Genomic DNA, 25,315 nt, shown 5'->3' on the forward strand with positions numbered 1-25,315 from the left:
GTGTACTTTCAATTCCCTTTGTGGTTATTTGCTTTTCGGGCCAAGCCCGTTTAAATTAGAGGGCTTTGGGCCGTTGTTCTTGTGTGCCTGTTGCTTGTGAGGTAAATTTTGCGCCAGTGTGTCTCGCGCTTTCCAGTTGGCGCTTTTTTGTCATTATTTGAATAGAACCGCTCAAACGCGAAAATCAAGTCAATTGTTTCTTTTGCAGCGAACAAATTGGGTCAACCAGTATCAAAAGCCTCCATATCAAAATGGATTAAAGATTGTATCACTTTTGTTTATTCACAGGCCAATAAAGACCTTCCCTTTCCAGTCAAGGCTCATTCTACCAGGGCAATGGCTACTTCGGTAGCTTTTCACTCCAAGTTATCCATAGATGATATTTGTGCTGCGGCAACCTGGACTTCTCCGCACACTTTTATTTCTCATTACAAGTTGGATGTGGTTTCTCGAGGCAGAGCTTCCTTTGGTTCCACGGTTCTCAGGAGTGTGTTCCAATGAGCCACCCGGGATGTAGGTGCTAGGGACGCTGTCCCATCTGTCATGAATGTAGGCGAGAACTGAAGATGGTGAGTGAAAGGAAAACTGCTCTTACGACTGGTAAAAACTCACGATAGTTTATTGAACAATTCCACACGACTGGTTAAGCGCTTTCGACTGGTGATCAGTCTTCATCAGAACAAACAACACATATCATCCCAAAGTATTTATACACATCCTAAATACCCTTAATTGATGTTTAACTAATTAAAATCCCGCCAAAAAGTTTAAAGCCATATTACACATTTTCTATAATACACTGACCTTAAATCAAGATGTGACTTTCAAATACACATGTAATATAATAATATATACAATAATAATACATGCAGTAATATATACAGTGGGTAAAACCTCCTGGTGTAACAGGTTATATGGATAATTACAATCTAATAAAAAATCTAATAAAAAATATATATAAATATATGCATTTCACTTGTGTGATGAAGTTAAAAAATCCCAGTAACAAACCTACTCTAAAGCTAAAAAAGGTTTTATACTTATAAAATCATTGAGACCAGGTGGTCTCGTGGAATCCTTTAGGATTTGCCATTTACTTTCCCAAGCGGCTAATTTCATTTTCCAGTCACCCCCAAATGGGCGGACATCTATCTGTTCTACAATGGAAAACAAAAAACCATGTTCCTCGCCTTTATCCAAGATGTGTCTGTACAATGCATTTTTGGTATCTTGTTTCCCTATTTTGTACGCATGTTCAGAATGCGTCTGTTCAGCTGTCTCTCTGTCTTGCCTATGTAATGGGCGTTGCATAGTTTACAGACTGCCAGATAGACCACATGTTTTGTTCTACAGTTACCACATTTGCTTCCATGGCATTTGAATTTATGAACTCCAGGAACCGTTGGGCTAGAAAGTTAGGGCTCGAGTAATGTTCCCAGTCTGTATTCGGGTAGTTGAAGTCACCCAATATGATGGTGTTTGGAGATGCATTTATACCCTCCAGTGTCTTCAGGAAGGCTGTGTGGGGTTCCTGAGTTTGAGAGGGTGGCCTGTAGCATGCTACAATTTGTAGAGCAGTTTTGCCTATGGTTAGTTGCACCTGGATGGTTTCCGAAGCTTCGCGCGTTGCCACCAACCTGGAGGTGTGGGTATCCTTTATGAATATGGATACACCCCCTCCTTTTGTGGTGTGGTCCGGGTTTTGGGGCCGGAACGCATGATATGAGGTAAAACCTAATAGTGCCGGGGTGCTCTCAGGAGCCTTGAACCAGGTTTCAGTTACAGCACAGACATAGATGTTCTCCATACTGAGAAGGGCCTTGAGTGCGTGCATTTTGAGATTTAGACTTCTGGCATTGAGCAGCATTACCCTCAGTTTCTTCCCATTTTTGTTTTCTAGGATGGTAGGTTTAGAATTTGAGCCTTGCCTAAAAAAGGCACTATGGGGGTGGCAAGAGCCTTAGCCAATATCCGGAATCCCAGGGGTGACAGGTGCAAGCTAGTTTAGACTACCCATTCATTGAATCCTCTCTTTTTAAGAAGTAAGTGAGAGTGCCAATGTCTGTTTTCTTTCATTACCATGTATTTGTATCTTACTTTTATTGGTGCATGATCTGAAATAGTGTCAAAACTTTCAGTTAAATGCATATGCTTCTGTGAAATGTCTATTCAGTCTATCCCAGTTATTGTACCTTGGGGAATGTGAATTCTGTTTTGAGTTCCTACTACTGACTTTGCATGTTCTGTACAAATACTCATAAATTTCTACAGAAGTCTACCCTCTTCAGTATAGTTTTTTTTTCTTGGTCCTCCTGCTTGCATCCTCATTATTGCAAATCAAGTTCCACTCCCTACCTGCAAGTAATATTCCCTGCTGAAAGCTAATTTCTCCACGAATGTTTTCAAATTCCATAATGTTTTTTTGTCACTTATAGTTAAGCTGCACTTGATTGTCTTCTTTTTATGCATTTGTTTCAGAACTTTCTGATACTTATTTTGTATCAAATGTATAGTTTGTAAATCAACTTGTAGTTATGCTCTCAGTAGTGGAAGTATTGATTTTATTGCATTATCTGTGTTCCAAATGTGTGTGTGCGTGTTCTTAATGTATAAAAAAATTAAGCTAAAAGCATAAGTCATTTGGCTTGTATATTTGAGCTGCACTGAGGCACCTTAATTTTAATACATTTGTTTTTTTTTTTTTTTTTTTGCTTCTGTAGTACCATTTACTTATATTTTGGTTTCATAGTAATACGAGTAGTGTGACTTGCTGAATGATATGTCCCAAACTGCATTGGCAAGTTTTTGCCATTTTGATTGGTTTACTAAATTAGCCTGTCTTGTTTTAACCTGTGCTGGGCACATCTCTGGCTTCACACTCTCTTGACAGTGTGCAGAAGAGCTCATTTCCAAAAGTAGCCTTCCTAGTCAGATTGACTTCAGTTTCTAAACCTGCTGACACTGTGAATTGCTCTGAGCATAAATAAGACATTTTAAGCTGCAGTATGGTCCAAGTATGGTGGTAGTCCTAGCTCAAGATAACTGAGAACTCCCCACAAATAATGCCCCAGACTACCTACCTCAGCAAGTACAGTCTCCACTGCACCACATATTTAAACTCTACTACCTGCGCCAGCAGGTTCCAACTTGCCTCCCTCCAAAATTAGACTTGTCAAAACCATGAAGCATTAGTTTCCCACAGTTTCTGTAGCCAGACTGATTCAGATGTGTACTTTTGAGACAGTGCAGGAATTGTTGCATGTTGTCTGACTGCTCAGATAGCATAACGTGCTGTGAGAGAAATGTAGATTGTTTCACTAGAGACCAAAATCTTACACTCAGACAAGATTGGTACCAGGATAGTCAGCAGGTCCCCAAAACACAACCTTCCCATAGCCCACATAAAACATGCAATTTATCATATATTGAGTTTTTAAAAGCTTAACTTGTCCAAACCACAGAGAACTTCAAAATGTAGCAAGGGTGTTAAGCACCCTAAAAAATGTTGAAAGTCTAAAAAGCTTACCATGTCACATAGTACTAGGTTTCCTAGTGTCACACATGTTGAGCCTATAAGCCAGGCATCTACCAAACTAAATATTCTAGTTATTGGGAACTCCTACTATAAGACATATACTGATTGCACTACTCGGCAGACTGAGTCAGGAAAGGTGACTTTCATCTGCTTGTTTTGTACCAGGATTCATCTGGTCATACATGCACTCAAGTCCTTGAACAGAAAGTTCCAACTCGTCTCTCATAGTACATGTCAGTGTAAATGAGCTGACATACCTCCTTTTTCTATATGAAGAGACATGATGAAGCTGTTGTATGGTTTTCACCGAGGCAGGTAGGTATAAGCATAGCATTGAGTAGCATCCTACCTTCCTCAAGGATGGTGCCTTAGTACAAGGAAAACATAATTGGCTTAACTTTCAATGTCATTTGAAGGGGGAACAATATTTCAGTCTGGGAATGTATGATCGACAGGCCATGCTGGTTCACCAGGGATGGTGTGTACCTGTCCCCTCTAGGGTACTGAATATTTGTTAAAATGTTGTTTACCTCTGTAGTGTCATTTAGATAATGCCAGCCAAACCTATCAACATAAAACAGGAAATGTAAAGATGCTACTGATGAATTTTAGGAGCCTTAAGGTACTCCACTCCCTGCAAGCCCTCCTCACCTTTGAGGACATAGACATCTGTGTAATAACAAAGGTGTAGTTTAAATTGACAGTGTACTCTGGCTGTGCAGTGCTACGATGCCTTACCCACAGTTAGACCATGTATTAACCAGGAAGGGCAGAAAAATGGTGAAGCTGTCTATCTACATTCAGGAGAGTCTTATCAAGCTTGATGCCTTAGAATCTTGTTTAAAAAATATCTGTCAGTATTGAAGTGTAAATTATGACATAGGCAATCCTATAGTTATATAAATGAAAACAAACCATTTTTCACATGCTTCTAGTTGCATACATTATCTATTCTATCATATATAATGTTCTGTACAGTCATTGTCAATCAGACATTACATTGCTCATGTAATTTCTGCTTATTCAGTTCCTGCCTTCCCTTAAAGCTCATTCCTCTTCCAAAACATTATTCTGCATGAATTGTCCCCACAATTCCCATTTTTTTCTATGCAAGTTGCTCCTACTCTTTTCTAAAGATCCCACTTGCAGTTATTTTATCTCTCTAACTATATTCACTACTTCCCATATAGCTGGTTTACACTTCCATTTTCTGGTAATTGCTTTTTGGCAGCCACCATAATTGGACTGAGCAAGGCCTTGCTATGTCTAGGCAATTCTGATTTTCTGTCATAGCTTAAAAAAAAATTCCTTAGGTTCACCAATTACCTTGGCCAGTGTTTGATAGTAGTCTGTAGTCTGCAGGGAATTTAAAGTCTGCCAATTCATTATTGCACTCCCAAAAAAGATTTCCAATTACCTTTGTATTCCCCATCACATCTCCAACATTTTTCAGTCTAGCTGAGAAGAAAGTCCTTTGAGTCTGTAGGGTATACAAATACCTATGCAAACACTCCCTAGAGTGTCTTCTTGTTCATCTCGCAATTAGCAAAGATCCTTGTTGTATTTTAGCTAGGTACAGATGCCATGCATGACCCAGGAATTGATTTAGCACCTATTTATATGAACGAGAGTCGCTCTGCATTAGACCTAGTACCATATTAACTCATTGACAAGTTTCCTAGCTATAGAATGGGATACTTATACCACCAAAAGTGCGCAAGCCTGGAGAATCATGGACTTTGACACACATGCTGTGGACCTGCTATTCAGAGTACTGACCATGGGAACAACATCCTTGACCTTGTCACAAATAAAGGGAAGTTATGCTGAATCCCTTCTGTAACATTTTCTTTTGTCAGGTCCGACCACTAAGCAGTCTCCTGTGAAATCCGGCTAAAACCCTTTATCTCCACTGTATTCGGAACCTTCAGAAATTTCTATAAAACAAACTTCCTACTTGTGGTTTGGCAAGTTTCAACCCCCCCCCCCCCCCCCCCCAAACAGGAAACCATTTTCTGCTTGTGTAGAGATGTACACTGCAGACTTTTATCGGCATGTAAACAAAAGCATAGAAGCAGTTGTATCCAGTAGAAATAAGCACATCGTGAACCCAAAAACAAACCTCCCTGGTGAACCACAGTATTCAGTAAACTTTATAACAAAAGGAAGAAGTTTGTGGCCAAAAATAAGTGCATTAAATAAGCAAATCAGGAGTGGAATAAACACCAAGGCCAGATTTGCAGCAAAAATAGCCACCCAGGCAAGGGACAACTACAAGGCATTTTTCATCTACATCCGTAGTCTTAAATATGCTATGCTTCAGTTTGCTGAGCCAATTGTGAAAGACATCATTTGTATTGAAGTTGAAAATGTAAACTTTGACTGACAAAATTCAACCCCAACTTCACTCCTCCGTCACACACACCCACCCACCCACACATACCATGATTTTTCACAAGAAATTGTTATCTGTATGTCCCCAGGTGTCACAAAGGACCAAATCCTAGAAGCGATTTTCGAAAGTCAGGTACTGTATTTATGGGTTCTGACAGTATCCCTGAATGTATCCTGAGTAGCATGAAGGCATGACTTGCCTAGCCCCTAACAATTTTGCTCAACCGCAGCCTCCAAATGGGCTTCACATCTAGTGAACAGAAACGGTCAAATCTTTGCACAATGGAGGGCCATCCACTGACCCGCAAGTCTGACCAGCCTCATAAGTAAAGCCATGACAAGACTTACAAAATGAATCAATAATCTAAGAAACCTTTCCACAGTGGACCTATCCCACTTTAGTTTTGTCCGAGACAGGTTACGCTTGATTTGTTACATCCGATTGACCACTTCAGGTGCATTTGCAGTTAGCTCCTACTGATGCCCCTAGGCGTCTAATATTGCTTGTTCATACTTGCATCAATTCCAAAACCATGCTATGTACAAGGTTTTAAAAGATTTTAACTTTAAGCATACACAATATGAAACTCAACTGCATTAATATTTGACCTCTTCTTTTTGTATTCATTTGTGGTTAGAAAATTGTGAAAATTATATCTCGGCAACCAAGTAAGAGGGGAGAACTCTCTAACCTCATATGAAAGCTCAGCTAGATGAGTAAAATGCTGCTGACCAGTATGTGTGTAACTTGAGTACTTGTGGACATTGTAAGTTGTTTACAAAATATTACAAATGTGATAGTTACTGTGTTTACTGTAACTTATAAAATTCAGTTTAAAACCTAGAACCTAAAGAATACTACTACTATAAAAAGTTTGTGCTGAAGAGTTTGACCATTAATACTTCAATGATTCTTCTGATTTCAGAGACAGAAGCAATGAGAACATGTGGCATAGCATTTAACATATTGATACCATTATAGAAAAATGGTCGTCTGCGTTAAGATGTGCTAATAGTGGAGCAAAAAACACTTGCGCTGCATAATGTTTGATCAGATGTCTTATTGTATATCTGCATAGCACCATGAGGATATAAATACTGAATTTTAGTTCATTAGAAAGTCATAACTTGAAGTGTAGTTAAATTTCTTTATCTGTCAGCACATCATTCTTTTTTTTTTTCCTCCATTTTGCAGCTGTAATGCTGGCAAAGTGATTTAAAAAAATGTAATGATTGATCTTGCTGCTGCTGTTTCTGTATATAGAATATTTCTTTGTGGTAATCACCACCTCTTAGGATTTCATTTTAACTGTTCTTTAAATACCTTGTTTATGCCTGTATGTATTTGTCATAACAAGCAGTAAGCATAATGTTGTTGCATGCAGTTCCCCAGAATATTTTGTCACAATTTTATTTTCTTTTTTGCAGGTGGAGAAAAGATGAAGGCTCTTCTACATGAAGATGTGTTCTGCTTTTCCACGTTGTTATTAAAGCTGAATGCATTGTGATTTCCAGTAATTGAGACAGTGATTCTAAAAGCTGTCTAAATTAATGAAAAAAACAGTGTAGTCAGCTTAATTAACCCTTCAGTGTTAACAAATTGAATAGAACACAGTAGATTTTTTTGGACTTCTGCATGTGATGGGCTAGGCCTCTTTTAAGTATTTTTATTTAAAGTTTATTTTATTAAATTTTAGTCTCAATTCTTCAGATGGATAAGCATAGGTACGTATCTCCCCTATTGGCACAAGAACCTGCAGAACTGGCTCCATCACCTATCCTCTTAGAAGAGCCTACAAGAGCAATGGACGTGGAGAGCCATTCTTGTTCCCCACCAGTAGACAAACAGTCTCCACCACCTCCCTTGCAAACGTCCAGTGACGCAGAGGTAATGGACGTTAGCTCTGGTGGTGATGGACAGTCAGATTCCCCGGGTGGGGACTGTAAATTTCTCAGCAGGACACAACTTCTCACAAAGGGATCTGCAGCTTACAGCAGCCGCCTGAAAGTAGACCCAGATGTCCGCGACCAGAGCCCGGGAACTGCACGTCATGCTACCCCGGTTCGAAGATTTGCCCCTGATCTTAAGTTGTTAAGAGATGTAAAGATCAGTGTTAGCTTCACAGAGGCTTGCAAGAGTAAGGACAGGAAGGTTTTGTATACAGGGGATGGGCAAAGTCCTGATACAGAAGCTGATGCAAGTAATGATAGTATGAATGGAGACATGCATGATTTTCCGTTTGATAATGGTGACAGGAGGGCAGTAGGTGAAAGCATTAGCGCAAAAGATTGTGAAGCTGATGCTGATCACGAGAAGAGAGTGGAATATGCAGTTCTTGATGAATTGGAGTTCTCAGAAACGGTGATTGACGTAGAAGATTATGATGAAGTGGGTTTTGCATCGGACGTAATTATTCAAAGGGATCAGCACGATGAAGATATTCTGAACTATTCATATGAGGTATGTAGAAATAAGGCCTCGTTCAAAATTCCACCTGCATGAAAAATATATTTTCTTGATGAAGAATTGAATTTTTTGATTAATTTTAAAATTCTGTAGCCTCATAGCTGGCATTAGCAGAACTCTGACAGAATCTGTCCACCACATAGTTTTGTATGTGTTGAAAGACTGCATTCTTTCCAGAAAAAACTATGTAAATATTGGGGGGGGTATTTTTTTCTTCTGGGTATGCAGGGAGTTTCATTCAGTTACTTTATTGCATTTTGATTGAATGTATTATTGATTTGGCTATTTTACTTGACAGTTCCCACATCTGTGCAAGTCATGATCAAAAGGAATGGCTACAGCAGTGGCAGACTTGGTAACTTAAAATTCTTAATTTTCTTAGGCGTGTGTAGTCGCTAAAGGGCATTATACACTCCCAGGCATATGGGCAGGATCATCTGTTTTTTTTTCAGAACTTTTGAAATGTGTAAATTGTAAGCTATTTAAATCAGTTTAATGTGCAAAGTAGGAATTGCATACATGCTTGCTGTTTGGCCATATGTAGATAGAAAAGTACATTTATTCTGTCAGTGTGATATGAATTTTGTATGGTTTAATGTTTTTTTGTGCCTTCCGTGTTTCTGTCTTCTGTTTTGAACTTTGAAATTGGGTGTTCAAAATTATCTGTTTCTGGAAATGTGTCTGGAGAGTTCAGTAACTGGAAATAGGTTGATACTAAGTTATGCTTTCCTGTCTTGGCCTGTAATTGTTTGGTACCGTAACCCTGCTCTTGGTTCTCCCTTTTTTTTTCTTGTGTGATGTACCCGTTTACTGTTCTGGCCTTTTACTATAATGGATTAAGATCTCAATCCTTTGTGGTGAGGACATGGACTAGAAAAGCACCGGCTATCAAACAAGTTACATGCAGTGATTTGATGTTTGCAGACAGTATTTACTGCACTGCGTTTTCTAGACTTTCTGTGTTCTTATCTAGGTTGCTCGTGGCTATTCATTTTTATTACTTTTTTCTTCCTGATTTAGAATTGGTGTGACCCAGGACTATTCTGGACTGGTACCTCACTCTTGCTAGTAACTCTGCTGTGCTACTTGATGGACATAATCTTTGGCTTGTTACCGATTGTTTTGATGCTGTAGGCAAAGGAACCAATTTATTGCAAACAGAACATATAAAAGTCATGTTAACTATCCCTGGTGAAGCACTGATAGCATTTTTGGAATATATTTAAAAGAAATTTGAGTTCTGCTAGTGCCATCTAATGCTTTTATACCAAAGTGAAAAGTCTGTGTGTTAGCTTATACTCTCAAGTAACATGAATACAGCAATCTGTCAGAAGGTTGGCAATGAGCACCATTAGAATTTTAATAAGATACATTAGTTTTGTTTTGTTTTTCCCTTTGCCTTGAGAGCAGTGCATGCACAAATGAAGCTGTAAAATTTAGCATGCTTGTTTAGTAGCCATGTCTTAATGTAATTTAGGATTTAAGCAGATTTTGCTCTATTGTGGTTTTGCCTGCTTGTATGTTACATTTGTTCCTTAGGGGTTTCCTAATATTTTGGGTCAGGATAGTGCACACACTGTGTTCAACTAGCTATAGGGAGATGGTGTCTGATGATGTGTTTTGCAGGAAGATTTTGACAATGATGTGGATGCTCTGCTGGAAGAGGGTCTTCCCGTACCTAAAAAGAAGAGGGTAGACGAGAACTTTGCGGGTGACAGTGATCACCAGTCTGATGGAGAGCTAAGTGTGCAGCCAATGATGACCAAAATTAAAACTGTGCTCAAAAGTAAGATACTTTTTTTTTTTCTTTCCATTAACAAATTCTTTACTTGTTTTGGTTTTGTTGCCAGTTAAATATGCATATCAGTGCTATTTGGGTTAATTGTGTAAAATACTAGCAATTACTTTATTTGGAGTTGTGAAATGTACCTCTGCACTCTTGTGTGAAACCGTTGCAGACACATCATTGTGCAGGAAAATTAGTCTCTTCATATTTAAAAATGCGGTCAGTAAGGCAGGATATACAAATGCAGTTTTAATATACTTTCTGGTTTAATATTCCTTTTTTAAATAGTTTGTCATTACTTGTATATACATGTATATATTGCATGTTCTTGGGTGTGCGTACACACCTCTGTAGAGCTCTCTCATAATCAGCTTTGAGAAAAGACTGATGGGCTTCATTTGAACAAGCTATTGCAGAAAGTCACCCTTAAAGACACTAGACTTTGACCTGAAAATACATTTAATTCTGTAATGTACCATCGTTACTTTTAATTCTACCCTGAATACAGTGTAGATTTAAGCTTTGACAGTTTTATGTGTAGAAGTGAGAGAGATTAAGACTAGATTGTATGTCACATTCTGGTTGCCATACAGTGTGATGGCTAAGTCTAGAATTAATAGTGATGGTCACTAGTGGTGCTTTAACATGCATTTCACTGAAGGCTGTGGGAGGGGGACAACAAAACGTATATTTGTCTGCCTGATCAAGATTGCGGAAAAGTGGTTAAGGGCTGATAAGTTATGAAAGGAGCAACATTCTTAGAGTTGCTGATGAGGAATAACTCTGGTTTGAGAGAAGCAAACTGGGAGGGTGCTCTCAGAAGAGGCAGTCTTTTTTTTTTTTTTTTCTTGTGGTGCTACAGAAATTAGCTCGTCAGCACACCGGTTGATTCTTGCAGGTTACCTTCTTTTAGTATTAATGTCGTTCAGAGTGTGGTGTGTAAAAACTGTGCATACATGTAATCTGTATGGTTGCCTGTACTGTTTCACTAGCCATAATATACATCCCTTCTACACAAGAATGCATGTTCTGGTTTGTGTTTTGGTTGGATGTAAGCACACAGATCTTGTTTCAGTTTTTATTCATATGATGAAGGCTATGCATCTTGTGGATGTGTGTATTTATGCACATGTGCTTGGTGCTGTGAAGATCGCCTGAGTTCTGTTTTCTTACAGTAATTAACTTTGGGACTGAAAACTTTGGAGATTGTCAGCTCACCTTGCTGCAACATTTTTTTTTTTTTTTGTTGAAAGGAGCTTTATTTCAAGTCGTAGTTGTATATTTCAATACGTTCAACCATCGCAGTGTACAGCTCATCTGTATATAATGTCGTATCTATCTTTATATCCTCAAGCCAACTTTGATATTCTCTTTGTATATAGTTACACGTACATAATACGTCTTGTCTTTTGCTTTGTAGGTAACGTCATGTATCTCATGTTTTACTGTGAATCAAGACATAAATAGGTCTAGTGGGATCACTGCACTACCCTGGTTAACAAATTCAGAATTGAATAGAAATAAAATATACCCACAAAAATGGATACTTCTGCATCATGTTCCTGGTGGAAACTTAATTTATCTGAATAGCCTTATTTATTCACCTCGTTCACATTGTATCATGAGATCTGCAAATTAAGTATCAGACTTTTAAAAGTGAATGTGAAGTTGTTCAACCTCGTCGTTTGTTCTTTCCACGTGGGTTCAGAGCCGATTCATCAGCTCAGTCCACTTTCAAAGCTCAAGATTTTTGAGTAGCTCGAGGCACAATCCCTATCCCATGATGCTCTCCTACCAACCCCAGATCTACTTTGCCACTGCAATGGATCGCACAATCTTCGGCAGAGGAAGCTCTGACCAGTAACCTTTTTTTCTTAGAAGAATATGCAGTTACTTATTTAGACTATCTGGGATCTGATATTTGTGCGACTTTTCATATTTCTCGTAATTGTTGTTCAGTAAGTTAACTGTATATTATTTTTTTGTCTTTCTAATTCGGGGTGGTTGGTCCTAGGCCTTTAGGCTTTCTTGAGTTGCGTTTTACTTGACAGGGCTCTGTCAAATTTAATTCCCGATCCCCTCATTGTTCATAGGTGCTTAGATTTGTTGTATTTGAACGTTTTTGTGTCAAGACCTTATACAAATAATTCTTGTAGTAAATTGCAGTTCAGAGATCTCCACTTTCTAGGAGTTCTTAGTGTTTTTTTGACTTTAACATCATTGTTTATCAGGGATCTGATATTTGTGTGTTTTCTTGATATGTCTGAGAAACAAATCATGATTTAAGAGATGTGACTGTGGACAGAAGATGTCCATCACCGATGACCATGTTTCTTGTGTGTACTGCTTGGGTCCACTACATTTGCAAGAGGATTGCTCTATCTGGCATTCCTTCAGTGGCAGGGTTTTATTAGAAAGGCGAAGGAAATTGGTGGATAGTGGGCTGTTGAAGCCAGACTTTCAAGAAGCATTAGACAAGACTGACCAGACCTCCAAGTCCTCAAAGGGGTCGAAGTCTTCTAAGGTGTCATCGGAGCACAAGTCTTCTGTTCCGAGCACCTCTGGGGAAGACTCTGTCGCTGGCTCCGCAGCCTTCGGAGCCGTGCACCGAAATCTTACCTCTAAGCCAAATTATAGTGTTTGAGCCGGTGTCGGAAGTTTTAAAGTCCCCGATCCTTAAGTCGGTGGCTTCTACGACCTGATGTCCTTCAAGGATGCATCTGCAGTCCTTACAAATGGGTTGTCCTGTCGTCAGGCAGCCCTTCGGTCGGCCGGATTCCAAAGTCTGGGTCTGGCCTCAGCTGGTGTCGCACTTCACCCGACGTCATAGCTGCAGTTCTTTGGGTATAAAGGCATCAGCCGACGCCATTTTCCTCAGTCTTTCTTGCCGCGTGGCGCCCGAAGCAGAAGCTGTTCGCAAGTGCCGGTCGGTCAGATCCAGAGATTACTACTACCGAATACTACTTCAAAGACTTCTAAAAAGCTAAGTACCCCATTGGGGACTCTTTCTTGCCTCAGCCGATGTCAGAAAAAGTGAATAACTGTTTAACTTGTGGGAAACAAATACCTCATAAAGATTTCCACTCTTACTGCTTACCTTGTTTAGGCCTAGACCACGACGTAGCAGCTTGTCTAGCCTGTGCTTCTTTTAACCGACGGACGCTTAGACGTCGGTCGGAGTTTGCTGAGCAGTTTTTCGGCTCTGATTTTGCCTATATTATGCCGTCGGATCCTCCGACTACACAAATTACCAAAAAACGCAAAGAAAAGGACAGACACTCGCGGTTTCGGCCGAAACCGCGGTTAAACAAACCGCGAGTGTCTCTGTTTTGGCCGAAACCGAGCAAGCGGTTCTTTCTTCAGCCGAAACCATGCCTTCTACCGAGGTCTCTTCTAGCCTGGTAGAATCGGCTTCTGAAATCCAACCTGCTGTTGTGGTTTCTCAGGAATTATCGGACACTATTCCCTTGGATATATCTACTCCAGCACGTGGAGCTGCTAGGCCCCCTGCAGCCATGTCCATTAAGGCCTTTGCCAGGGCTAAAGCAGCTAAAGCTTCTAAGACTGTGCCTGTTAAGCCCCCCTCTCACAGGCCCAGCTACAGTTCCCAAATGCTTTCTTTGGCAGAGGATCTCATTTCTTTAATTAGGGGATCCCAGCCTCATCCAGACAGGGCTTCTCATCCACCTCCAGAGAAGAGACCTAGAGCAGAGCCCCCTGAGCCAGTATCCACGGATGATTCCTCGGATGATTCAGACAATACAGACCCTCCAGAGGCTCCCTATTCTCCTTACGAAGACTCTGATGCTGAAGAGTCTATTCCTTCTGCCTCTCCACCTGAGGAATTTTCCTTTGGGGAAACCTTACATGCCATGAGGGAACAATTTCAGTGGCAGGGCCAAGATTTCTCAGACTCCAGGAAAAGGCTTAGGACCTTTTTGCATTTACCTCAACATAGGCCTTTAGCTATACCTCCAGTTCTTTCTGTTGTAGATGATGCATTTAATGATGCTTGCACTGCTCCTGATTCCTTACCTCCAGCCCCTGCTAAGCCCGATAGGTTCTACAGGGTCCCAGACACACATCACCATCTATACAAGGCTCCTTTTGCAGATCCTTTTGCAGATCCCGAGACTATCTCCCAGGGGCCTAAGGCAGTAGCATCTACCTCTGCTAAAAATCCCCTCCCCTCTGATAGGGAATCCAGGTCCTTAGAGAGATGGGGTAAAAAAGTATACACCTCTGCTACTGTCAGCTAGGGCCTTGAACTGTCCATTTCATATGATCCAATATCAGAAGTTTATGCTTGATCAGTTAACTAAGAAACTGTCCTCTGATGAAACTTTAGATAAGAAATATGTTCTGGAAATGGTGCATAACATTCAGCAAGTTAGTAACCATTCTTTAAAATGCGGCTATGATGCACTGGAGGCTTCCTTTTAGATCAGCCATGACTGGCACAGTTATTAGAAGGCATGCATGGTTGAAAGAACAGGCCTTGCCGGACCATGTCAAATCAAAACAATTAGATGCTCCCATGGACAAGGTCAGTTTATTTGGTTCTCCTGCACAGCAGGTACTGAAGAAAATGGAAGAGAAGGCAAAATCTGTCCAAACAGTGAAAGACTTCTTACAGGTCCAACCTCCAAGGTTTAGCAGGAACTGGCCCTCCAAAAATTGGTCCTTTCCAGACTCCTCTAAAGCACAGAGAGGCAGGAATAGGCGTTCAAGAGGCAGAAATCAATCCAGGGGTGCCTACAGGGGACGCCAGTGGCAGGGCAACAACCAGCGAGGCACAGACTCGGCCACTACCACTGCAACAGGACAATCACAGTGACTTGGCTCTGGCACCGCCTACCAGGGAACAGCTAGCAGCACCCTTAGGCGGAAAGCTAGCCTTATTTTCAAAGAACTGGCATTACATCACAAGGGACAAGTGGATTTTGCAAACTATAGTCCAAGGCTACAGGTTTCATTTCCATACTCTACCAGGAAAAAGGGGAATGCCAAACCTTCCACCAAATCAAAAGACAGAAGCTCTAAAACAAATAGCTCAATTAGTAAGAATGAGAGCTGTGGAAAAGGTACCATCTATGGAGCAAGGAAAAGGATTTTACTCCAGACTCTTCCTGGTACCCAGAAAAGAGAAAAAATGGAGGCCTATTCTCGACCTGTCCGCTTTAAACACATTCCTCATTGTTCCAAAATTCAAAATGCTGACTCTACAGCAGCTTCTTCCCATGCTAGGCAAGGAGTCTTGGCTGGTAACTCTAGATCTCAAGGAGGCATACCTGCACTTCCCCATACGACCAAATTGCAGAAGATACCTCAGATTTCTTGCAGGATCAGAGCATTATCAATTCTCAGCATTGCCCTTTGGCTTATCTACTGCGCCCAGAGTGTTCACGAAATGCCTGGCATCAGTAATCGCTCATTGCAGAGTTCAGGGAATCCAAATTTATCCCTACCTGGACGACTGCCTGATGCAAGCGGACAATAAAAACAAGCTAACAGAAGATTTACAGAGTCATTTACTTGCTGCAAGCCCTGGGATATACAGTCAATATAAAAAAGTCAAGGCTGATACCATCCCAAAGAATAACCTTTTTAGGTGCAGAGCTAGACACATCAAAGCAGATGGCATTCCGAACTGTGGAAAAACAAGAACCACTCCCTCTCTGTTTCTTGGCATTAACAAAGCAGAACCATCTAACAGCAAGAAAAGTACTGCAAGCCCTGGCCTTCATGGCATCCTGCATAATTCTGGTCCCTCATGCCAGACTGCATATAAGAAAACTACAGTGGTACCTGAAGAATTTATGGTCTCAACACAAACACAGCCTAGAAACCAAAATTCCACTAATACCATGCCTGAAGCAGGAGTTCCTATGGTGGGCTCAGGCCTGTCCATCCAACACAGGTTTGCCCTTCTACAGCATTCCACCAAGCCAAACCATCACAACAGACGCCTCAGACCTCGGTTGGGGGGGGCCCACATGCTGGACAAGTGCATACAAGGCTTATGGACTCAAGATCAGCTGCACCTACACACAAATCTGAAGGAAATGCAGTAAAATTGGCAATCCAGACATTCAGACCATTCCTCCAAGAAGGACAGTTGATAAGGACAGACAACACCACAGTTATGTGGTACATCAACAAACAGGGAGGCACACATTCATACCCTCTATGCCGGATGGCAATGGACCTATGGAATGTGGCTCTGAGCTACAACATTCAGTTGCAAGCAATTTTTGTACCGGGAAAGGAAAACATTCTAGCAGACATATTAAGCAGAACTACCACGGATGCCCACGAATGGAAGCTGCACCCGGACATCTTCAAAGCCATCACGAGAAAATGGGGACTACCACAAATAGACTTATTTGCATCCCCACTCAATCACCAGCTAAAGAAATTCTGCACAGGGACGTACCACCCTCTTGCATGGAAGGTGGACTCCCTATCTTTCAGTTGGAAAAACCTGACAGCATATGCATTCCCACCACTTCCTTTGATGAACAAGGTGCTTTTGAAGATCAAAGAGGAACGTCCAAGGATCATTCTAATAGCTTCAGACTGGCCAAGACAACACTGGTACCCATTACTGAGGAGCATGTCTCAGGAGCAGATGTGGACACTACCCCTAATCCCATTGCTGTTAACTCAGAACAGCTACAACATCCTGCATCCAAACCTGAAAACTCTGCAACTGACTGCCTGGAACATTACATAAGAGCAACTAACTCAAATTTATCCCAAAGGGTTAAAGACATTATCCTTGAGGCTCGCAGACCTTCAACAAGAAAGAATTATGCAGCAAAATGGAAAAGATATCTCATTTGGAGTTATGCAAAGGGAAAAGATGTGTCTCTGGTAAACATAGCCAACATCCTGGAGTACTTGGCAGAGCTTTTCCATACAGGCCTGTCCTATTCCTCCATCAAGATACACACATCAGCTATTTCGGCAGAATACACCTTGGATCCCCCTGTCTTCTCACATCCTCTGCTCAGGCAGTTTCTGAGAGGAATTAAAAATGTAAAACCTCCTAGGAAACCACCATTGCCAGCATGGGACTTGAAACTTTGTGCTAGAAAAATTGACACTTCCTCCTTTCGAACCAGCAGCAACAGCAGAATTACAATACTTATCCTGGAAGACTGCTTTCCTGCTGGCAATCACCTCAGCAAGAAGGGTTTCTGAACTACAGGCATTAATGGCGGTGCAACCCTTCCTGATATTCCATCAAGACAGAGTGTCCATGAGAACAAATCCAACATTTATGCCTAAGGTGGTATCCAGAGTGTCTTTAAACCAGGCTATCCACCTTCCTACATTCTTCCCCAACCCACAGAACAGGGGAGAAAGAGACTGTTGCATACCTTGGATGTGCATAGACAATTACGCTACTACCTGGACAGGACCAAGTCAAATAGAAAAACTGACCAGCTTCTGGTAGCATATGCAGCAGGAAAGGAAGGAAAAGCAATTTCAAAACAGACCATCTCCAAGTGGATAGGAAATTGCATTAGATTTTGTTACTCCTTCCACGGAAAGAAAACTCCAGAGAACATCAGGCCTCACTCCACAAGGGCTACAGCCACTACTACAGCTTTCTTACGAGGGGTGGCTACCAAGGACATTATAGAGGCTGCTACTTAGACCTCCGTGCATACATTTGCCAAGCATTATAATTTACCATTATACTCTAGATCCCGAGCAGGGTTTGCCACTGCTGTTTTGCAAGGGATCCTAGCTACACCATAATCATTTTTCCTCCTCCCCTAGTTTGGCTATGGTATTCTACCCATTTGTAAGGACTGCAGATCCTTGAAGGACATAGTACAGTTTTGTACCTACCATAAATGTAGATGTCCGATAGGAATGCATCTACAGTCAGGATTACCCACCCGCCTTCCCCTCTGTGGTACTCCTAGGGTACATGCCACCTTTCAGCTAGCTTGGGGGGGATCTATTATGGTGTATTTGTTTGTATATGTGTACATACATGCTTATTTTGTGTGTTTGCTCTCTACTATTTGGCAACATTGACATTTATCCAAATTTAGCCATCCAAGAGGGCACCTGGCATCTGGGGCAAGAAACACTGAGGAAAATGGCGTCGGCTGATGCCTTTATACCCGAAGAACTGCAGCTATGACGTCGGGTGAAGTGCGACACCAGCCGAGGCCAGACCCAGACTTTGGAATCCGGCCGACCGAAGGGCTGCCTGACGACAGGACAACCCATTTGTAAGGACTGCAGATGCATTCCTATCGGACATCTACATTTATGGTAGGTACAAAACTGTACTTTCTTCTGATACCCTTTCCGACATCGATGTGGACTGCATGGTGCAGACACTTTTTTGGTGAACCTGGCCAAATTGCTTTCAGCTTCGACCCAACTGACTTTGAAGCCTACAACCCCCCCCCCCCAACGATTTCTGCTCCCCTGAGACCAGTTGAGCCTTTAGAGCCGGAAAGAGGATCTAATAGTGGTGGAACCCTTGGAGCAGAGGCCTGTTCCAATGCCTTCAGCCCCGTTGGACCTTGACTACTTCGGTTCCGATCGAAGAGTTTTGGAGCAGACACTCTATTGTTGGTTCCGGGGCAGAGTCGAACTGACCCTTCGGTTCCAACTCTCCCTCTCAGGGCTTTGGCGCAGATGAGTTTGGTTCCAAGCCTGTGGTCTCTGCCCCTGGGAGGTTGCTGTTTTCTTTGGAACCGGCGAACTCCTTGGATCGGGAAACCGGTGCCTTTGATGCCATGAGGAGGGTCATGTCTGCAAAGGACCCTTATCTCTTGGGATCTTTCCTCTTGCTCTCCGAAAGGGCTGCGTTCTGTCCCTACACCACAGGTCCCTACCACGCGTCGAGACCCAGAGCCTCAGTTAACCCCATTGGGTGACCCCTGCTTGACAGACTTCACCAGATGTCCCCACTGATGAAGTCCCTAGAAAGAGACTGTGCAAGAGGAGGCATTTGGATTCCCCTCGGGAATCCTTGACTTCAGACATTGACCTAGAGGAATCAGAAGGGTCCCCGCGGTCCTCCTCTGAGGATGTTTCACTTGCAGACATCCTGGAAATATTAAGGCAGAGGGGTGATTGGCAGTCCTTTACCCCTACAGAGGATGAGTATGCTACTGAAAGCCTTTGGGTCTCCACCTTCCACCTCCTGGGTTACTCCACCCTTTGACGAATTCATAGATTTGGTCGCTCGAAGGGTGTGGGAGTCTCTTGATTCCATGGAACCGGTCCCTCGGAGGCTCAACAAATTTATCACCTCCCCTCAAGCCAGATCTTTTCTGACTAAGGGAGTCCCTGTTGATGCCATGGTGGCGGCGGCCACCAAGAAAGATGTCAGAAACCTCTTCTGTTCATCCTCCTAATAAAGACTCTAGGACAATGGACAGATACGGGAAACTCATCTTTAGTTCTACGACATTTGCAATGAGATCGCTCAACTATTTAACCCACTTTACCCGTCTTCAATGAGATCTCCTCAGAGTGTGGAAATACTTTACAGGGCAAAACAGATGATGCTGTTTCTGAGAAGGTGATGGCACAACTTAACAGCGTTAATTCTATTGTGAACTCGTCCATGCGGCTCATTTCTTATGCAGCTGATGGATCGAGCCGGGCAGCAGGTTCAGCAGTAGCTCTGCGGAGACCATCATGGATGCGCTTATGCTCCTTTGCAGAAGCCTTCAAGCCTTCCTTTGTTAATACACCATTTGATGGCTCTTCCTTGTTTTGGCCTAAAGTCAAGGAGGCACTCACTAGGTGTGAGAAGGAAGGAAAGACTATCTGCCATAAGAATCCGTTTTTTCACCCCCACTAGACCATACCCCAAAGGGCAGAAAGGTGGAAAAATGTGATTCTGAAAGTCCCAAGGAACTTTCCAGAACACACACAGTGAACCCCCCTCCAGGGGCAGAGGAGGGGGGTATAATGGTAGACGCTGCCCAGGTGGCCCGCAGAACCAGGGTGACTGGGAGCAGATGTTCATCGTGTTTCACTGTTGTAGTCATGACTGTAGGGTTCTCCCCTGCCGGCAGGCAGTCCTTGGTCTGCCAGAATCCCAAAGTCTGGGTCCGGCGTCGGCTGTTCAGCCATGCTCCCTGACGTCAGAGCGCCAGGAGTACAAAGCTGACAGCCGACGCCATGTTCTCCAGTCGCCGTGCGGTGATAGCAGTTCGCAAGTGCCGGTCTGCTGACTCCTGACAATTTTTTTTCTAAACATTCTTCATTCCAAAGACTTTCTTCTACTCAAAGCTAAGTACCCCGTTGGGGAAACTTTTTTTTTCTTGCTCCAGTCCGATGTCAGAAAAAGTTAATAATTGTATTTCATGTGGGAAGCAAATGCCTCATAAGGATTTTCATTCTTACTGTATTCCTTGCTTAGGCCCTGACCACGACGTAGCTAGTTATCGGTTTTGTGCTAGATTCAATCAACGTACTATTAAACGAAGGTACGATTTTGCATTTCATTACTTCGGTAGGCGTTTTAATTACAAAATGTGGTAGAATCCGGCTCCGGCTACCGGAGTTCACAAACGACGCAAGGACAAAGACAGGCCTCCGAGGTCCAAATCTGACTATATCGCACAAGCAGAGCCAGCTTCAGGTTCGGCCGTCAGGCGCTTTTGCAGCCCCTGTCGTCGGCCATTTCAGAACAGATAGCCGAAACTGACTCCCACGAGGAGCCAACTAGGCCTTTGAATATTTCTGTTGCAGGACCTTCGGACAATGCTCCTTCGGATGGGTCCGGAGCCGCTGTGCAGGTACCGGCTTCTGAAGGGGTTTTCAGGCCTACTCAGCTTTTAATAAAGGCAAAGCCAAAGGCAAAGACTCCTTCCAAATCAAAGACTGCAGCCCAGGCCTCTTCTGATCCAGCTCCCAAGTCTCAGAAACAATTACTTAAGATGGCGGAGGACTGACTTACTATGATTAGGGGTTCACATCCCCCTCCAGATAAAAGGCCAAGGCAAGAAGTTTATTATGACTCCTCTGATCAGGCTTCTGTTTCTTCAGTTTCTTCTGACCAGGAATATTCTTTCCCTCCTTATGAGGATTCTGATGCTGAGGAATCCATTCCTTCAGCCTCTCCCCCTGAGGATTTCTCTTTTGGGGAAACTTTGCATGAAATGAGGGAACATTTCCATTGGGAAGGACAGGAGTATTCGGAATCTAAGAAAAGACTAAGGGATTTTCTTCTTCCTCAACATAGACCCCTGGCTATTCCTCCTATTTTGCATATTGTTGATGATGCTTTTTCGGAGGCTAACTTAACTCCTGTCTCTTTTCCTCCAGCTCCTGTTAAGCCAGACAGATACTATAGGGTTCCTGATTCCCACCAGTTTTTATATAAGAACCCTACTGCTGACCCTGCAACCATTTCTCAGGGTCCTAAGGGCGTAAAGGCCGCTTCTGCTAAAAACCCCATTCCCACTGAGAAGGATTCCAGATCTTTAGAAAGATGGGGCAAAAAAGTGTACACTTCTGCTACTTTATCTATTAGGGCTTTAAACTGTCAGTTTCATATGCTGAAATACCAGCAATTTCTCCTGTCTGTTCTAAAACCAAAGCTAACTTCCATTTCCGCCTGTGCAGATAAGGAGCTACATGACTTAATGCATGCCACTGAACAAGTTGGGAAGCATGGTTTACACTGTGGATTTGATGCCTTGGAGGCTTCTTGTAGGGCTGCTGCCTCTGGCACAGTAATTAGAAGGCATGCATGGTTAAAGGAACAAAATTTGCCAGATCAAGTAAAAGCTAAATTATTGGATGCTCCTGTTCAGCATAATGTTTTGTTTGGATCTAAAGCTGAAGAGGTGATTAAAAAGATGGAGGACAAGGCAAAATCTATGCAAACAGTTAAAGATTTCTTACAAGTACAGCCACCCAGATTTAGTAGGAATTGGCATACAAAAAATTGGTCCTTTCCCAATTCAGACAGGCCTCAGAGGGGTAGATAGACGCTCCCAAGGAAGGCCTCAAACACAAGCCTCTTATAGACCAAGACAGTGGACTGCATCCACCCCTAGGGGAGGAGAGGACAGGTTGCAAGCTCATAGAAAACACTCAATGACTCCCTCTGTTGGGCTGCAGGAACTTCTTGCCTGGAAGACCCTCTGAGGAAAACTTTCTCTTTCACCTTAATTGGACTAAATAACTCGTATAACCCAAGACAAGTGGGTTCTGGATGTAGTTTCAAGAGGTTACAAATTCCATTTTCATACCCTACCAAGGCCAAGCATTCCCATCAGGCAGGAATGCAGAAAATACCTCTGGTTCAAGGCTGCCCTTTGGATTGTCTACTGCGCCCAGGGTCTTCACCAAATGCCTGGCTCCAGTAGTAGCTTATTGCAGACTCAAGGGAATTCAAATTTACCCTTATCTGGACGACCTGTCTTATTCAGGCAGACAGCAAGGATGTCTTACTCCAGCATCTAGAGTTTGTTCAGAATCTTCTCAAGTTCCTGGGATTCACTGTAAACATACAAAAGTCAAATTTGACACCCTCACAATGGATAATTTTTCTGGGCGCTTCTCTAAACACAACAACCCAGATGGCATTTCTGACATACGAAAAACAATTACAGCTGGCCTCAACTTTCAGAACCTTGGCAACTTTAACTCCGCTATCTGCGAGGAGATTCTTGCAGGCTTTGGGTTACATGGCCTCCTGTATCCTTCTCGTACCATATGCAAGACTACGTATGAGGAAAATACAGTGGTACCTAAAAAGTGTATGGTCTCTGCATTGCCACTGTTTATACATACTGATCTCCGTCCTGCCTTGTCTTCAAAAGGAATTCCTTTGGTGGTCCAAGGCATGTACTCTAAACAAAGGAAAACCCTTCTGTCTGCCTCCTGCCACTCAGATACTGACCACGGACGCCTCGGATTATGCATGGGGAGCCCATTTTCAGGGCAACTGTCTGCAGGGCCTTTGGGCAAAGGATCAGAAGCACCTGCATATCAATTTAAAGGAAATGTTAGCCGTTCAGAAAGCTCTATTGGCCTTCAGGAATCGTCAAAAACCAGGACAACTACTGATACGGACAGACAACACCACAGTTATGTGGTACATAAACAAGCAAGGGGGATCTCATTCCTACCCCCTTTGCAGACTAGCCATGGATCTTTGGAACACAGCTGTAGCTTGCAATCTGGACCTTCAGGCACAGTTTCTACCAGGGAAGCAAAACTTCCTGGCAGACAGTCTGAGCAGAAACCTTTCGGACCCACACAAATGGATGCTGGATACCGAAATATTCAAGATGATTACTGCAGTCTGGGGTTGTCCTCACATAGACCTCTTTGCATCCCACCTCAATCATCAACTACAGATTTTTTGCACCAGGACTTTCCACGAACAAGCTTGGAAAGTGGGTGCACTGTCATTCAGTTGGAGAAACCTCTCGGGATATGCATTTCCGCCTCTTCCTCTTCCACGGGTATTATTAAAGATCAAACAGGAGAAGCCCAAAATGATAATCTTGCTGGCCCCAAATTGGCCTCTACAATTTTGGTACCCAACACTGAAAAACCTTTGTCTGGAGCCCCCTTGGGTTTTACCACAGACTCCGAACCTTCTGTCCCAACACCAGGGTCAGGTTCTACACTCCCATGTCAAAACTCTCAGCCTGGCGGCCTGGTTAATCCAGGGTCTTTGAATCATTCTCTCCTACCCAAGCAGGTTATGGATGTCATTTTAGAAGCCAGACGTCCTAGCACTAGAAAATCTTATGCAGGAAAATGGAAAAGATTTTGTTCCTGGATGCAGGCTCATTATTCTGATCCTCTTATTCCTAACATTCCTCAGATTTTACTTTACCTGACGGACCTCTTACATAAGGGTCTGTCTTTCTCTTCCATAAAGGTACATGCCTCTGCTATTTCTGCTCATTATAATACGGACCCTCCAATCTTTTCCCACCAGCTCATGAGACAGTTTCTCAGAGGAGCTAAGAACTTAAGGCCCCCTAGATCTCCTCCCATTCCTGCTTGGGATCTCAGTTATGTTTTGGAAAAGCTCACCTTACTTCCTTTTGAGCCTGCTGCCACATCTGACATCAAGTTTTTATCTTGGAAGACAGCCATCCTGTTAGCTCTGACCTCTGCCAGGAGAGTTTCACAGTTGCAAGCTCTTATGGCTGTAGAACCTTATATTATTTTTCATCAAGACAGGGTGTCTTTAAGGACTAATCCTACTTTCATGCCTAAGGTGGTTTCCAAAGTGGCTTTAAATCAAACTATTCACTTGCCAACTTTTTTCCCCACTCCTCAAAATAAAGGGGAAAGGATCTTACATTCCTTGGACGTACACAGACAACTACGTTTTTACCTGGACAGAACCATGGACATCAGGAAATCAGAGCAATTGTTTATTTCTTATGCTTCAAGTTCCCAAGGTAAAGCCATTTCAAACAGACCATTTCTAAATGGATTGCTCATGGAATCGGATTTTGCTATTCACACCATGGAAAGCAAATCCCAGGGAGTATAAGGACTCACTCTACCAGAGCTGCTGCCAATTCAGCTGCCTTCCTCAGGGGAGTTCCTACCAAAGTCATTTTGGAAGCTGCAACTTGGAGTTCAGTGCATACTTTTTCCAAGCACTACAATCTACCTCTCTACTCCAAGTCTAGGGCAGGCTTTTTGCTTCTGCAGTCTTGCAGGGCCTTATAGCCACCCCCTCTACTTTATGACCACCTCCCTTTCATTCTGCTTTGGGATTCTACCCTACAGTCATGACTGCAACAGTGAAACACGATGAACATAGTACAGTTGTGTACACTTACCATAAATGTAGATGTTCGAGTGTCTTCACTGTTGCAGTCTGGGTTTCCCTCCCTCCTGTCCCCTCTTAATTTTTCTTTTGTGTGGTTCCTTTTTTCACCCTTCTGAGGTGTATTTGCAAAGGGTATGGGACCTTGCTCATTTTGGAACTCCTGACATCTGGGGCAAGAAAAACTTGAGAACATGGCGTCGGCTGTCAGCTTTGTACTCCTGGCACTCTGACATCAGGGAGCATGGCTGAACAGCCGACGCCGGACCCAGATTTTGGGATTCTGGCTGACCGAGGACTGCCTGCCAGCAGGGGAGAACCCTACAG

The 25,315-nt window shown here is 42.7% G+C and overlaps 1 protein-coding gene across 1 annotated transcript in view; it reads left to right on the forward strand.

Moving 5' to 3' along the window:
* Positions 1 to 25,315, forward strand: part of DGCR8 (DGCR8 microprocessor complex subunit) — a gene marked incomplete in the record, with an annotated part of 1,139,047 nt that overhangs the window by 143,776 nt on the left and 969,956 nt on the right. The window contains 2 exon segments of the mRNA XM_044068709.1: positions 7,358 to 8,390; positions 10,023 to 10,182. Of these exon segments, the coding sequence (XP_043924644.1) occupies positions 7,641 to 8,390; positions 10,023 to 10,182 (910 nt within the window).

The sequence above is a fragment of the Protopterus annectens genome, chromosome 4.part0 (genome assembly GCF_019279795.1).
Source record: "Protopterus annectens isolate FY-2018-M chromosome 4.part0, PAN1.0, whole genome shotgun sequence".
Taxonomy (NCBI): domain Eukaryota; kingdom Metazoa; phylum Chordata; order Ceratodontiformes; family Protopteridae; genus Protopterus; species Protopterus annectens.